The sequence below is a fragment of the Sorex fumeus genome, unplaced genomic scaffold, assembly GCF_029834395.1.
Source record: "Sorex fumeus unplaced genomic scaffold, SorFum_2.1 ptg000018l, whole genome shotgun sequence".
In the NCBI taxonomy this organism is placed as follows: Eukaryota; Metazoa; Chordata; class Mammalia; order Eulipotyphla; family Soricidae; genus Sorex; species Sorex fumeus.
Window position 1 is genome coordinate 11,342,399 of NW_026606075.1, and position 16,563 is coordinate 11,358,961.

General features: G+C 36.1%; 1 protein-coding gene across 1 annotated transcript in view; it reads right to left on the reverse strand.

Annotated features, from left to right (window-relative positions):
• ADGRV1 (adhesion G protein-coupled receptor V1) overlaps positions 1–16,563 on the reverse strand; it is a 561,793-nt gene that overhangs the window by 198,442 nt on the left and 346,788 nt on the right. Inside the window, exons 83-84 of the mRNA XM_056112517.1 lie at positions 15,171–15,287; positions 98–276 (exon numbers count right to left, since the gene is read on the reverse strand). Of these exons, the coding sequence (XP_055968492.1) occupies positions 98–276; positions 15,171–15,287 (296 nt within the window). The remainder of the gene's footprint in view (positions 1–97; positions 277–15,170; positions 15,288–16,563) is intronic.

The following is a 16,563-nucleotide window of genomic DNA, read 5'->3' on the forward strand; positions in this document are numbered from 1 at the left end:
AATCATCCCTCAGTCAAATAGTTCCACAATTATTTATAAAGCATCCTGGGTCTACACAGGCTAAGAAAGCAACATGTTCTTCCTTCAGTATACTTACAGGTCCCCATGGATGAGTCCATATATCTGCGACATATCCTGATGATAGATTCCTTTCAAAATAACGATGAGGAGAGTCACCACCAACGCTGGAAGGCCCCAGCTCAGGAGGAAAAACAGCAGATACCGTCTCTCTGTGTGTTCATCATTCATGACCAATACGTACCAGAAATTCACAGACTAAGAAAGGAAACAGAGCATAAAATCAACAGTCTCGAAGGGCACTGGACACAAAGTCACCTGAGTTCTGATTAAAGGCTTACTGATCAGCAGAGCTAAGTTCTCCTTAAGAAAGCATAGTCAGAAAGTTTTAGTTTGTCTGCCTATTTTCTCATTCTCTCATCTACTCAAGAAATTCAGATATGTTTTTAAAAATTATGGAAACAACTGGAAATATTTAGTTTATTTATTGTACTTATTCTTAATTAATTTCTCTTTAACCTCAGTCAAAATCTCTTATGCTTATTTTATTTATTTATTTATTTTGCTTTTTGGGTGACACCCGGCAATGCACAGGGGTTACTCCTGACTCTGCACTCAGGAATTACCCCTGCGGTGCTCAGGGGACCATATGGGATGCTGGGAATTGAACCCGGGTCGGCCGCTTGCAAGGCAAACGCCCTATCGCTGTGCTATTGCTCCAACCCCTCTTATGCTTATTTGGTAAAAAGATTTTTGAAGAAACACAATGATACTCAAACTTCCCTCCTATATCATGATCTTATGAAGGAAATTAAGTGAAAGCCTTACTGGGACAATATTTACTTATTTATTTACTTTTATTTCAGGTAATAGAGATATAAAAGAAGAAAGTTCATTTTTTTCCTCTCCCTGTTTTGTTTATTCACTTCATAAACATTTACTGTATGTTTACTAAACTTCAGAGACAAGTATAGATAATGGATATACAGGAGTAAAAGAAATAGGAAGGGAATCTACTTTCTAGAATCTGGGTCTCTAAACGAATTGGAAATAAATACTTAAGGAAAATATTTTATGTGTGCATCATATCTCATATCTGATTTTTCTTATGAAGATAAATGTGTAAATGGTACAAGTATATAACGAGAAGTTCGAGAGACACATTCTCAAGATAGAATAAGAAGAAATGTTACCACTGGGATTGGAGAGAGAGTATTGGAATAAGACACTCGACTTGCATGTAGCTGTTGTGACTGTGACCCAGATTCAAATCCCTGAGCACCTCTGGGGGTGAATCTTGAACCAAGCCAGAAGTAACCCCTGAGAACACCAGGTATGGCCCCAAAATAAAAACTGTTACCCCAAAGCCCACATTTAGCTTGCAGTTAAACTAAATCTAGAAAAAATATCCTTTTATTCTAATGTCCTTTTGCCATGAGGTATACTTATCTTTAAGGACTGTTTAGATAAAAAAAACATTGAATGTCATTCCATATGTATTTCCCACAATAATATGTATTAACTGGAGAAGTACCCCCTTACAATTTTATAAAGACTGAATTACAGATGAGTCTATATATCTATATATCTATATATCTATATCTCTCTATATATATATACTAATAGGTTAGCCCTGGAAAAATAAAGAAGAAATTCTAGAATTTCTACTTCCTTTCATAAGCAGTAAGATTAGATTTTATGTACATATAAAATGCTAAGTGCATAAACTCTATTAGATAATGCTAGTATATCCCTTAAATTTATCCTCTTAAGACAGTGTGAAAGAGACAAAAAAATACTTTAAGACCAAAAGCAAGCAATGATACAATACAAACTCAGTGAAAAATAAGCATGCCTAATATTCATGGGAAGGCCTTCAGATACTATATATTGAGGCTTCAAACTAAGATTTTATCTGGACCGAATTAGCCTTTAGGGATTATTATTGACTTTGTTCAACAAGCAAAAGATAAAAATATTTGGTTACTTGGAGATGTTTGTCTCTGATTTTCATTTCTTGTAAGCACTTCATATCTTTATGTATATCTGCTGATATTTGTAATTATGAAGCATGTTTTGAACTGCTGCTTATGTAAATTTGTTCTAACATTAAAAACTCTTAAGACTTTCCTTCCCTTTCTAAAACTAATATAAGGACATGAACCCACTTAAGTGGGATTATATCAAATATCTGAAATGATTGATAATGACTGTTAGAAAGTGAAAATTCCCACAAAAAAAGGATAGTAAGACCATCTCCAAAATAAGAGTTCTAATTATTTATTTTAAAGAGATGACTAACTGAATACATATAACAAAGTAGCTAAGAAAAGTAATAGATAGGAAAATCAGGCCAGAGGTACAGATTGATAAATGACTTCTCATAGATTCCTTATGATAAAAATCAGTACATTCTCAAAACATCTGCCTTTACACAGATGGACATTAGTTCCATTGGTTAGAGTCACTGAACCTTTCAGGAACTTGCTTACCTTATCCATAAGTTTAGAAAAGACTGTGCCAACTGTCTATAAAATTTATACATGCAGTGCTTCTATGCCAAAGAACTCCAGGGACAGTGTTGTAGAAATCTTAAATACACAATTTTATAAGTCATATGTAATTGAAAAGAAGAATTGGCACTGCTGTATACACTCTAGAAACAGATTTTCCCATTATATGTTTCTGTAGCACAGCGGGTAGGGCATTTGACCCGGGTTCGATTCCTCTGTCCCTCTCGGAGAGCCCAGCAAGCTACCAAGAGTATACCGCCCACACGGCAGAGCTCAGCTAGCTCCCCGTGGCGCATTTGATATGCCAAAAAACAGTAACAAGCTCACAATGGAAATGTTACCGGTGCCCACTTGAGCAAATCGATGAACAATGGGAGGACAGTACTACAGTGCTGTTTCTGTGGGCTTTTTCAACACTGTTGTTCTACCAATAGACCAGGAATAATATAATGAGAGAACATTTTATTATTCTAAAACAAAGCTTCATATAACCCAAATTAAAACTTTGTTTAGATTAACTCCAACTTTATCTGAGTTTTAAGTATTTTAATTTTGGAATATTTACCTAAGTATCTCTCTCAGAATCTTGTCTTTCTCCTCTACCTCTTGATCCTTCCCCCTTCCCTACCCCTATATCCCATGCATGGCTCACGAATGCTTTTTCTTCTGTTCACAACAAGTGACTTGATGTGAGGAGAAAAACCTAAACCAGGCTGAAAAGTCCCCTCTCACTGAATTTCCTGAAATGAGATTACCTCAGGTGTTCAGTAAAAACAAACAAACAAACAAACAAACAAAACCAAAACACGAGATTACCTGACATGGTCAATGAAAAAAAAATGTGAGAGGACCTTCTTTACTGTGGTGAAGCCGAAAGCACAGTGAGAAGACAAAAATTATCTGTAGAGACAGACAAATCTTCCATTTTTGATCACAGTCTCTTGTAAATTATACTATATACTCACTTTCAATTTACGGTTTTGATGTTTAATTAAAACTCAACTTTGTATTTATTGAATCCCGACCCCTCTCTCATCTATCTCATCTATTCTTAAACTACGGGGTTAAGAATCTCTAGTTACTGAGTTTTCATAACAACAACTACAAAAACAACAACAAAAGAGGCACAGAACATTTTTCTACATTCCTTTCCTATTAAACATGATATATCCTTCATGGGCTGGAGCGATAGCACAGCAGGTAGGGCAGTTGCCGACCGGAGTAAGATTCCTCCGCCCCTCTCGGAGATCCCAGCAAGTTACCGAGAGTATCTCGCCAGCACAGTAAGGCTGTGACATATTCGATATGCCAAACACAGTAGCAATTGTCACAATGGAAACGTTACTGGACCCACTCGTGCAAATCGATGAACAATGGAAGGACAGTGACAGTGACAGTGATGTCCTTCATAATATAAAGCTAAACACTAAAAGATCACAATTTTTGCATAATAAATTTATTATGTTTAATTTATTATGTTGATGCACACACATATCTATTTAGTTCTAGCATTGCACTCGCACTAAGCTCACAGAGCATATAGATTATAACAGAGCTAATAATCACATAAACTCAATACAATCTAAAGGATGCTAATTCACTCTCACCAAAACAGGCTTTCTGATGACTGAGGATGGCCAGAAATCACAACTTACTTGTGTAAGATAAATATAAACTGAAAATTTCAATATTAAATTCTCTTTATATTTCAAAAACAGCTTTAAACATTTTATACTTTTAGTAAAAATACAATTAGTGCCAGGTTGAATCAACTATGTAAATATGTAATAATAATTCAGAATACAATTTCCTAATGAGTCAGACTCTAAATACAAATTTTTTTTTCCAAAAGAAAAATTTTTAGCATTAGAAACCATCAAGTTAGCCACTCTGAGAGAGGGAACAATACAATGTTTTTCAGTATGTTTAAAAATCAGTGACACCACCAGTCACATGTTTAATGTCATTTCAAAACATTGGTATCATTGAATTATGACTTTTTATTTTTATCATTGCTTATTAGTGAAAAAAGATATTTTTAAATTTAAATACAGATCATAATTACCAGCACTTCAAGATACTTGGGTAAATGTACTCAAGAAAAACTTAAGTAAAAGCCCATTTTATTTATTTTTAATTTGGGGTTATGCGGGTAAGCTAGACCTGGTGGTTCTCAAGGTTTATTCAAGGCTTACTCCGGGTTCTGTGCTCAGGGATCACTCCTGGTGGTGCTCATGGGATCATATGCAATGTTAGAAATCAAAGCAGGGTCAGTTGCACACAATACTAAACACCTGCACTATCTCTTCATTCTCTAAAAGCTCATAAAATGCACTTATTTGTACCAGGGATAAGAGCCTCTTACATTCAAAGAAAATTATATACTGCTGAACTACATGCCTTATCCTCATTTTAATAAACAAAGAAAATGATAATGATATTTTTGTGAAAATTCTTGATAGAAGCATGCACGCTTTACAGAATAACGAAGAGAAGTTGCAAAGGTAGCTATATACTTCAGAGCATGTACTTTTAGGTAACTAATAAAAAATTTAAATTGCTGATTTTTGAAAAATGTATGCAGTTTTAAAACACAATATGATTAGCAATTTGGGTTTGGGGCATTGTTCTGAATTAATAAAGCTTAAGTCTTCAGTTTATATTATTTGTTTTCTCCGGGTTTCAATTTTTTTTTTTTTACCATCAGGAGGGGCTAAATAGTATATCATTAAAAATTTTCCCAATTTACAGTTTGTGACTGAATATTTGAAGAATGTAAGATTCCTTAAGAAAATACAGATAGTGCTGTTGTATAAACTGTACATTTTATCAGTGATATTATATTAGACTTAACAGATGATCTGATCATATTCTTTTATTTGGAGATAAGGAAACCGAAGCTAATGAAAGAAAAGCCTAATTTCACATCCCCTAATCGAATTCTTTGGTTTAGAAGGTGTAAGTTATGGAATCAAGAACGGAGCAGAAAACCAAAGTGTCCTTTGAAGAATTATGAAGATTTCTTCCAATGGAAAGTCACACAAATACTGGTAACATTATCATTTGTAGGAGTTTAGTTTTCTGTCCTCATTTCTCCCACTTACTTTCTATGTCAGGGAGAAGCGTTTCTTGCTAAAAGCATGGAGATACACATTTTTTCTGTTTCTCTTCATGTTTTACTAATGCTAAATGAGAATGTATAAAGGTTTATCAGAATATAAGTTGGCTGAAACATATGGAATGGAAACTCTTCCAGTGAAGAGCTGACCAATGGAAACTTTAGTAGCTTTAAAAAAAGAAAAATGTGGGGCCAGAGCGAAAAATGTGGGGCCAGTCCAGTGAGTGGGTAGGTAGGATGTTTGCTTTGCATGTGGCCAACCTGGCATTCCATATTGTCCCCAAGCACCACTAGGAGTAATTTCTGAGTGCAAAGCAAGGAGTACCCCCTGACATTGCTGGGTGCGACCCCAAACCAAAAGATAAATAAAAAGAGAAAACATAATCTGTGTTTTCTGAGACATGAACACAGATGTATTACTCAATTTCATTTTAAACACCCAACTGCTCCCCTAAGTTTTAGTATGATCTTTATTTTACACAGAGAGATGATTGGGAGTAGAAGTATGTTTCCTAGAATTAAGAAATACCATTAAACTTACCCAAATGTAATTTAAATCAAATACATATATAAGTAAATTAAAATGCTATGCCTGTCAGCATCATTTATGTTCCTATACAGAATGATAATTTTTACAGTAGTGATGGTAAAATTTCAGTGACTACACTGAAACTTTCCAAGTGTTCCCAAAGAAGATCAAAGGCTGTTCTTATTTATCATAAGTTGTAGTATACTTTCACAGGCTGTTTAACAACAAACACATTATAACAGTACATGACGTATTCATATATTCATAAATGCTAAGGTGGAATGCCTTTTCATTATTTTATTTTAAAAACAGGTTGCTTGAACCATATAAATTTTTCTATGTGGGATAAGATTAGATATTTAGCCTGTAATTTAATATTTGGTTATTAATTATGTCACCAGAAACCTTGGGCTGATTTGCAGCATCAAGTTTAGTCAGAGATCATAGATTAATCGTTATTACCAGATGTTCTTAGTCATTCATTTCAGAAAAGAGTTAGAAATGTTACCACATGTCCTTGCTTCAGTTATCCTCTTTGTATCTTAACTATTTTGCATGAAATAAATTACAAGGCTTTTTGAAGACTGGAGAGTTCAGTATTTCCTGAGTATGTCAATTTTATCTTGGTAATTACCAGTCTTCTGTCCTTAATACCTTTGATGTCCCTAAAAATTAAATCAATGACGAAGGAAAAACATAGCTAATTTTAGCATGTCCCTTCCTGTTGCTACGCTCTGGCACTAACCAGCCTTTCTGTGAGAAATAAATAATATGTACACTTGCTTCTTCATAGCCTGCCTAGATGGAGAAATTAAGGGACAAGTTGTGACTGCCCAAGAATAATTGAGAAATTATTCTCTAATATTATTATACAACTTAAAATAAAACTAAGGGGCCATGCCAATTGCACAGCAAGTAGGACGCTTGCCTGGAAAGTGGCTGACCTGAGTTTAATCCCCAGCATCCCATTTGGTCCCCCGAGCACTGCAAGGAGTGATCCCTGAGCAAAGAACCAGGAGTTAGCCATGAGCACCCTCGGTTGTAACCCCCCAAACCAAAAATAAAATAAAAATGTATCTCAAGTGAGCTTTAGTTTTAAAAATAGACATCAGATTTATGAGAAAACTTTGTCGCTAAGTATGAAATGAACAGACTGCCACAACATCCCATTCTATGAATATTGCAGATTTTGATCTGATTTAACTTGGTACAGGAAATGATGATAAAAATGAGCCAATCAAACATACACAGGCCATATTAAGTTTATATCTATATTATAAGCTAAAACCTTAGTTAATTTGCTGGTAGATGTTCCCCCCACCCCACCCCACGGGTGAACTGATGATCTGACAACCCATCTGTAGGCATATTACACACAGAGATTAACGGTAATGGCAGAATTTTTAGGAATTTATTCTGTAGAGGCTCCATGAGTAACACATACTCAGAGTTGTAAGGTTGTTTAAGGAAAAACTACAGGGACAAAAATAACTGGCATAACAAGAATTTTACTAATAAGATGTCAGAAAAATGTTATTGAATACATGATGAATAGAAAAAGTACACATATTATAAATTTATGTATACAAAATATATACACTATATATACACAAGCAAATATGTGCTTATTTATGTATTTATACATATTTTCATATTTGTAGAATAATCCTAGGGTAATATATAGGAAACCATTAATGATATCTACCTTTGGGAGTAGGCTGAGAGTGAGAGAAATAAAGAGGAAAAGATCTAGTTCTTATTTAATATGATTTTGTAGTATCTTATTATGTTTGTATCAAGAATGGTAAAGGTAAGGTAAAGGCCCTCCCGTTGTTCATCGATTTGCTCGAGCGGGCCCAGTAACGTCTCCATTGGAGACTTTGTTGTTACTGTGTCTGGCATTTCGAATACGTCACGGGGAGCTTGCCAGGCAAGAATATATGACATTTTCTAAATAAAAACAGAAAAAGAAAAGTAGAAATGAAAAAATGGAAAAAGAGTGTTCCAGGAGTTCAATTTTTCACTTACTTTTTCTTAAAGTAGTCATGACTATGCTGATTTAAGGAAGTGGGAAATTATTTCAGCAAAATCATACAGAGGAAACACTGCTAGCATGAAGTGCAAACAGAAGGAGAATTCAGAATCCACACTTTAAAAATAGGTAGATTATAAGATTTTTCCCCAAAGTCAATTTACCATTATATTTTCATGGAATTCTGTGTTTATTTTTACAAAAGTAACAAACTACAAAAAAACAGACAAAACAAAACCTGGAGTCCAGTTATGGAGTATGCTATCAGTAATTATTGGCACTTCAGTAAAAAAAGGTTAGAGTTTACCCAGTTTGCTAAGGCTTCTACTTAATGTCTGTTTAATAAAAAAAAGTAAGCTCCCACTTTCCAAACTATTAAGCTAAGTATTCTTTTGTAGAATAAAACCAGAAAAGTGCAATATTCAACATGTTTTTGAAAATTTATGACAGACCATCAGACATGTTTGTTCAGTCAATAATATGATAAGGAGCTGGAGTGATAGGACAGCAAGTAGGGCGTTTGCCTTGCATGCGGCCAACCAGGGTTCATCCCTGGTTTTCCATATGGTCCCCTGAGCACCACCAGGAGTAATTTCTGAGTGCATGAGCCAGGAGTAACCCCTGTGCAATACTGAGTGCGACCAAAAATGAAATATTACTACTACTACTACTACTACTACTACTACTACTACTAATAATAATAATATAATAAACCATATGTGGAGTGCCCGTGGCTTAATATTTAGTACCATTTCAAGGTATCTTTCCATGCATTTTTTTCTTTCCATAGTTCTCAAAGGGCAGCACTTATTACAGAACTGACTATTTCGATAAGAAACCAAGGCTCACTCCAGTGGCTGGCATGGTATGGAGGTACTGCAGTTCTAACACAACATCAGAACTATTGCAAACTATGATAGCTCAATAAAAAAAAGATTGAACAAACGAAGTAGGCCTAGAGAAGTTACATAACTTATTAGCAATGTAACTGTTCTTTATTTTATGACCCTGAAATAAATTTTTTTGATTTATTATACAATTTAAGAATAATAATTATAGCTCGGGCCTCAATTGCTGATTTTTTTTAAAAAAAAGTCTTTTATTTAGGGGTCATAATTTACTGACACATGTGTCTGTAGTAGTTTCATTGGTTGTTACAAAATATGAACCAATTAAGAGTGTCTTACGTACTTGATACAATAGTAAAAATCTTTTCAAAAATGAAATTTATTTATTTGTTATTATTTTGGAGGGATTGCCTAAGCAGAGCTCCATAAACCTATGGGACTTTCAGTGGAAACTCGACCTATAGGTTGGCAGACAGTTTAGGGGGCTCAGGAGCCATGAGGGACTCTCCAGTAACATCTGGAGATGCTGGGGTGAGCATTGGGGCAAAGGTTTGAACTACTGCACGAATCTCCCTGAACTCACAACAAAGCACTTAAATGAACTGATATGCTTCAGATCCTAGTAATTCTGACCTGTTTGGCCCAATGATTAAAAGTTAAGGATTAGGGGCCAGAGAGATAATACAGTGGGGAAGGAATATGTCCTGCACATGGTTGACCTGGATTCCACATATGGTCTCCTGAGCCCCTCTAGGAGAGGCCCCTGAGCAGAAAGCCAGGAGTAAGCCCTGAGCAAAGCCAGGTGTAGTGTCAAAATCCATAAAAGTTAAGGATTAATTTTTTGTTGTGTGAGCTATGCACATGGATAGGTAATAACAGATTCTCTATATAGCTAACATGTAAGGTAGAACCATTAAAAAGTTAATATTTTTCTTATGTTTTCAACCAGATTTGACTAACAGTACCAGGTTAAAATAACCTAATCTTTTACATATTGTTTTGAAAATGGCTTCTAGATTTAAAAATGACTTTAGCAGATAGTATTTTTTTATATGGGAAAACAAAGATTGGTGAAGTACCTACCACTGGCCAGGAAGTAACTCATTTGCAATACTCTACCTAGATTTCCAGCGTTATTGAAATTTTCCCTTGTGGTCACATCACAACCATGAAAAATGTGTGGTGCACCACCTGAAATGCATTAAGCTTATTGTAATTTAAATAGTTTTTCTAAACCATTTGCCATACAGAAATCTAGTTTACTGAATGTATATCAGCCACTCCCGTATTTCCTTAACGCATGAAAAAGACACAGGAATACACCAATCTCTATTAAGCTGTGTGAAATACTTTCAAGCACAAAAAATGCCTAAGACAGGTTTGACATTTGGTCATTTCCCCATATGAATATATTCCTGTAACTAAAGAATATCTATTTTTAGAAACTGCCTCTTCAACTTTGACAATATATTATTGACTATGAAAGTCTTGGGCTGGAGCGATAGCACAGCGGGTAGGGCGTTTGCCTTACAAGCGGCCAACATGGCCGACCCGAGTTCGATTCCTCCGCCCCTCTCGGAGAGCCCGGCAAGCTACCGAGAGTATTCGATATGCCAGACACAGTAACAGCAAAGTCTCCAATGGAGACGTTACTGGGCCCGCTCGAGCAAATTGATGATCAACGGGAGGGCCTTTACTTACTTTTACTTATGAAAGTCTTAATGGTAATCAAAATGTGCTTCCCTAATTTTTGACCAATTTATTCTGGTTTTTTCAAAATTAAGCTATATATAGATAGCCCACTCCTTCCCATAGGAGGACTCATCAGCATTTACAGATAGCCATCATATATCCCTAAATTATTTCCAGACTAGGTAACTGCAGCTACTTCAATGTTTGTTACAGGGCTGATGTCTGGGTTCTCCCCGGTTAGTTAATGGTTCCTACTGTAGTCTGACGCATGAAAGTGGTTACAGGGACCCTAGACTGCTCATTGTACATCACAATGTAACAATAACTCTCTCCGTTGCCTTCTTTTCCTTATTAATTCAGTCTAGATCTGGTTTTTGTATTTGCTTTTACTTTGTTTTGGGAGTACATCAGCAATACTCAGTGCTTAACTCCTGGCTCTGTGCTCAGGGATCACTCCAGGAGGTGCTGAAGGGATGACAGAAAATACTGGAGGTCGAACCCAGGTAGGTGCAAGCAAGATTAGTTCCTCTTCCCCGGTACTTTCTGTCCTGTGTTGTTTTGTACTTACTGTAGTTGGTATGCTCTAGACAGCCTGGAAATATTGTATTCCTAATCATTTTAGTGTTAAATTAACATTTTTATTTAACCCCCATCAGAGTATATCTTTTTCACTTTAAGTTTCAGTCTACTCTATAGTTTCTCTGTATTGATTCTACCTGTGCTCTTAATTAAAGCAGTTTGCTGTTTTAGCTATCCTTCTAGCTTTATATTATCTATCTATTTAGTATGCCTGTTTCCTGTGTTTTTATCCAAGTCCTTCATTAAAACGGAATAGGTCAAGGGCATAGATAAGTTCGTCAAGCACTCCAGTGGGGGACACAAATTCAGGAAAATAATGTGAGCATACACAAACCATAAATGAAAAGTTCAGCTTAGCTAATTCCTCAAGAATTTTGAAACAAGATTAACACCTGATATTTCAATTTTAAAATTTTAATTTAATAAAAATTAATTTCAAAATCAATTTTTAATTGTTTGTGGCTTAGAGATACTGTTGCTTAATTGTTGGAGAATATCATAATATTTTCTTTTCTTTTTGGTTTCTGGGCCACATGGGGCAGTGATCAAGGCTTATTCCTTCTAATAGTGCTCATAGGTCCTGGTACTGCTGGGGGTCAAAACTGTGTTGGCAATGTGCAAGGCAAACACCTTAATCCCTGTACTATGTGTTTGACCCCTCAAGTACCAGAAATTTCACATAATCAGTTATCAAGAGTTATTACATAATAATTCTAAGAAGTAGGAATTATTATCTCGAGATCACAATTTAGAATGAAAATTTGGGAGAGCCAATAACTGATAAAAGTTAAAGAAAGATTAAAGTTTGAAAGACTCTATAGTGGCCATGGCAGAATTCAGTCAGAATCGTGCGTTTAATTGTTCCAACTATTTAGATTAACTGAATAATTCAACTCTCCTCTCCTTCGTCTCTTACTGAAGTTTACTAACATTACAGCACCTCGGAAAAAATAACTGCTTTATGAGTCTGTGCAGTATTCTCAGTGTCATTTCTCTCTTTCAATCTTTATTACACAGTGGAAATACATCTTCAATTCAAAAGAAAATGCAAGTGCCAGAATATAGCTCTTGATGTAAAACACTTCCCATGCAAACTAAAAAACTATTTTCATCACACAAGAGTCATAACAATATGATTGTGGAGAAAGTATTATCTACAGAATCATTTTAGTCAAGCTATTTAATTTGTGACATTAGTACTACTGAAGTAGTTCCAATTCCTTCATGGGAATCTTTAACAAGAAAATGAGCATATAATAAAGAGACATTGGGATATTAGTCAAAAGAGCTTAAATTTCTTCCTCAAATTTCTAGTTCCTCAGAAGACTATGATAAGACACCTCAGATCTCGCTTCTTTTTCTGTAGGTGATCTCTCCCAAAGCAATGCCTCCACACTCCAATTCTAAGCCAATACTTTCCCAAAGCATTTTGTAACAGAATAAGGAGTCCTTCAGTTCTATGCATCCCACTTCTCTTCACACTCCCACAGCAAGTATCTCATGCTCAGCCCCTCTCAAAATATATCATCTTTGCCCCAATTTCCAGTCATCTTTTTTATTTTTTATTTTATAAATTAATTCACAATATTTGGCTACACTTAATATTCAAACACCAATCCCATCACCATTACATCTTCCCACCACCGTTTTTTGGATGTTTTCATCCCGAACCTCAACCCCCGCCCCAGCGCTGAACCAAAATAATATATTTTTTTTATTTTTGTTATGAAAAACCACTGAAAATGCTACCAAAAAAGTTTCCTTAGAGGAAAGAGAGTGAAGATTGTTGTATTTCACCCAGGGTCCATTAAGCCCTGCTATAAGAGATCACTAACATGTTATTAAAGGTTGAGCCTTGTGTGCTTAAAAAATATATATATAAATGTGTATATATATATATATATATATATATATATATATATCTGGGGCTGGAGCGATAGCACAGCGGGTAGGGAGTTCGCCTTACAAGCGGCCAACATGGCCGACCCGAGTTCGATTCCTCCGCCCCTCTCGGAGAGCCCGGCAAGCTACCGAGAGTATTTGATATGCCAGACACAGTAACAACAAAGTCTCCAATGGAGACGTTACTGGGCCCGCTCGAGCAAATCAACTATCAACGGGAGGGCTTTTACCTTTACCTTTACCTTTATCTGTAAAAAAATTCTCTCTAAGATTGTTTGCCAACTACTTTGAACCCCATCAAATGTGGTGCGGTACTCTTTGGAAATGTCTGAGGTCACAAATGCAGTTGAGTGATCCAGGAATAGGTTCGCTCGTGGGTGAGGCTGAGCAGCTCTGAGCATGGTGGCTGAGATCTGGTGGTTTTCGGCTACCAGGGCTAAGTCCCTTGGGGCACTGAGGGGTCTCACTCGACCCCCTCCAGGGTACCCCAAATGAAACAGCCTGGCGCGGGGTATGGTGGCAGGCATGGTTATGGTGAGTATCATGCTATGTTCTTTTCTGGGAGAGAAGGCCGATGACGAGATTATCTTGTGCCAGCCAGAAGTGGCTTATTGGTGTGACTGCTGAGCTGCTGGAAACAGGAGGATTCAGGCAGAGGATCCCCATGCCCCTTCCATTGAACCCAAAGTTCTCAGTCACAAAGTCCCAAATATGAGGGTTTTCAAGTCACTGTTATTTAAGACACCACCACTCACCCAGATACTTATGCCAAAACCTTAGGAAAGATTCTTGAAAGACTCTTAGGAAAGATTCTTAAATCTAGGAAAGATTTAAGTTTCAAAAGATCATGGTCACGGTCCTCCTGTTGTTCATCAATTTGCTCAAGCAGGCCCAGTAATGTCTCCATCATGAGACTTGTTGTACTGTGTTTGGCATATCGAATACATCATGGGTAGCTTGCCAGGCTCTCCGAGAGGGGCGGAGGAATTGAACTTGGGTTGGCTTGTAAGGCAAACGCCCTACCGCTGTGCTAAAGTTTCTTTTGCATTATTCATAATTTACTTGTTTGCTTTTGGTCTGTTTATGGTTTGGAGTCACATCCAAAAGTGCTCAGATATTACCTCTGGCTCTATGTTCAGGGATCACCATATGTGTTGCTGGGGACTACAAGGAAGGTAAGCACTTTTTTTTTCCTTTTGGGTCAAACCCGGCGATGCTTAAGGGTTACTCCTGGCTCTGCGCTCAGGAATTACTCCTGGCAGTGCTTGAGGGACCATATGGGATGCTGGGAACTGAAACTGGGTCGGCTGCTTGCAAGGCAAATGCCCCACCTGCTGTGCTGTCACTCCAGCCCCAAGGCAAGTACTTTAACCTCTGAATTACCTGTCCAACCCATGTTATTCATAAATTTTATTTATAAAAACTTATAAAAAGTTTTTAAACAACTCAAAAGTTCCCCCACTTCCTTCTGCTTTTACTGCTATCTCCTCAGTTCACATCACCATGTTTTCTTCCTGGGATGCAGCTAAAGCTATTTAATTGGTTCACCTATCAACTTTTTCCTGTCCTCAAATGACTACAAATAGGGAAATCTTTATAAAAATCAAAATCTTAGCAGGTCACTCCCTTTCTTAAAATAATTTTATGACTTCCTCTAGGAGGGGAAAGTTCAAGTTTCTTATTGTCCCTTTCAGAGTTCACGTCATGAGTTACTACCACTCTTATTTCCAACCATGCTAGATTGTTGGCCTTTTCCTCAAACACACTAGACTTCCTAACGGTTTGCAGGCTATAAGCTTTTCCCTGCATAGTTCTCCTAGAATTATAGTGACTGATACATAGAATTATTCATATTCCAGTACCCAAAGTATCAGATATGAAGATCACTGCCCCCTATATCCAATGGAAAGCATGAAGCAAGGGAGGATGCAGCACCAACCTGAATAAGCATCCAGCTGAACTGGCAAAGGTACAGGTAATGTGTCACTGCAGCCATCACGGAGCAGCTTCCATTTGTGAGTTGGGGACTTGCATATGCAGTTGCCAGAAACACAACCTATAAGAAACACAAATTTTATTGTTCAATCATGCTAAAATAAAGAATATTGAGAAAATAGAATTTTCTAACTGAATCTTACTAACTTCTTACAAAGAAAAATAATTTGATTTGTTCCACAAAACTGGTACAGCCACATCATTCTAGAAATAACAATGTATGTTTTTTATATTTCTAGGAAACGATGAGGGCACAAAATTATGCAACATACTTAGACTGAGTTGCTTCAGTCTTTCCAGAGTAAATTCCCAAAGTAAATCTTATTATTACCTCTGAGGGACAGAAATTCCATGAAATACATTTATTAATGTTAGCTAAGTAGAAAGGAAAAAATTGAATATAATTATCGCTTCTCATTGAAGTTACAAAGAGAAAAGAAAGATAAGAAAGAGTTCACTTTGACATGCCTTGTATCCCCTTGCTGGGAAGTAAAAGACAGATAAAAAACAAATTAATAAAATTTCAAACCTATAATTACTTTTATCCTTGAGATTCTTTTTCAACTGCTCTCAAGCCATTATTTAAAAGTAGCCTCCACTTAACCACACTATTTAATGTCAGACCGTTTCTTCTCTCCTTCACTTACCACCCTACTGGTAAGTGGAGGAGCTATCCTTTGAAAATATCCTTCCCAGGTAGTTTATATTTTGCTTATTTATCATGCTTCTTGCTAAATTATTGTTAATCCAATGCACAAGATTAATTTCTACTAAGACAGAATCAGTTTTTCTCAGTGTGTGACACATGGAAGGTATTCAATAAATAACACTTGAATAAATGTATAAATAAGTTAAACGTGCTGGCTTTTTTATGCATCATTTTGCATTTTCTCAAATATATAACTACTGTATCAAAGTCTGTATGAAAAAATATAGGTAATTGGAAAATTTGGAGCAATATTGAGCTGTAACCTATCAAGAAAAAAACTCCCTGCGCCTAAGACAGAGATAAATAACATGTCTGAATCTTTTGTGGTGTCATCACTATATCCAAAATACATAAAGGTTAAAAAATTAGTGCTGGAAATAAAGTGGTTGATTCCGAAAGGCCAGTGGAGTGTTGCAAGAAGAAAACTTGTGACTCAAAATCCATCAACTTCTAAACAGAAAACATAAATTCAAAGCTGTTTTAATACTTTTTTAAAAAGCATCACATGCTCACCATAAAATCACACCAATGCATTGCACCAGAGCACCATTTTATATTTTCAAATGTTCTGATTTCAAATGTTTTTAATCAATAAAAATTCTATTTTCAAATGAAATATAATCCTCAT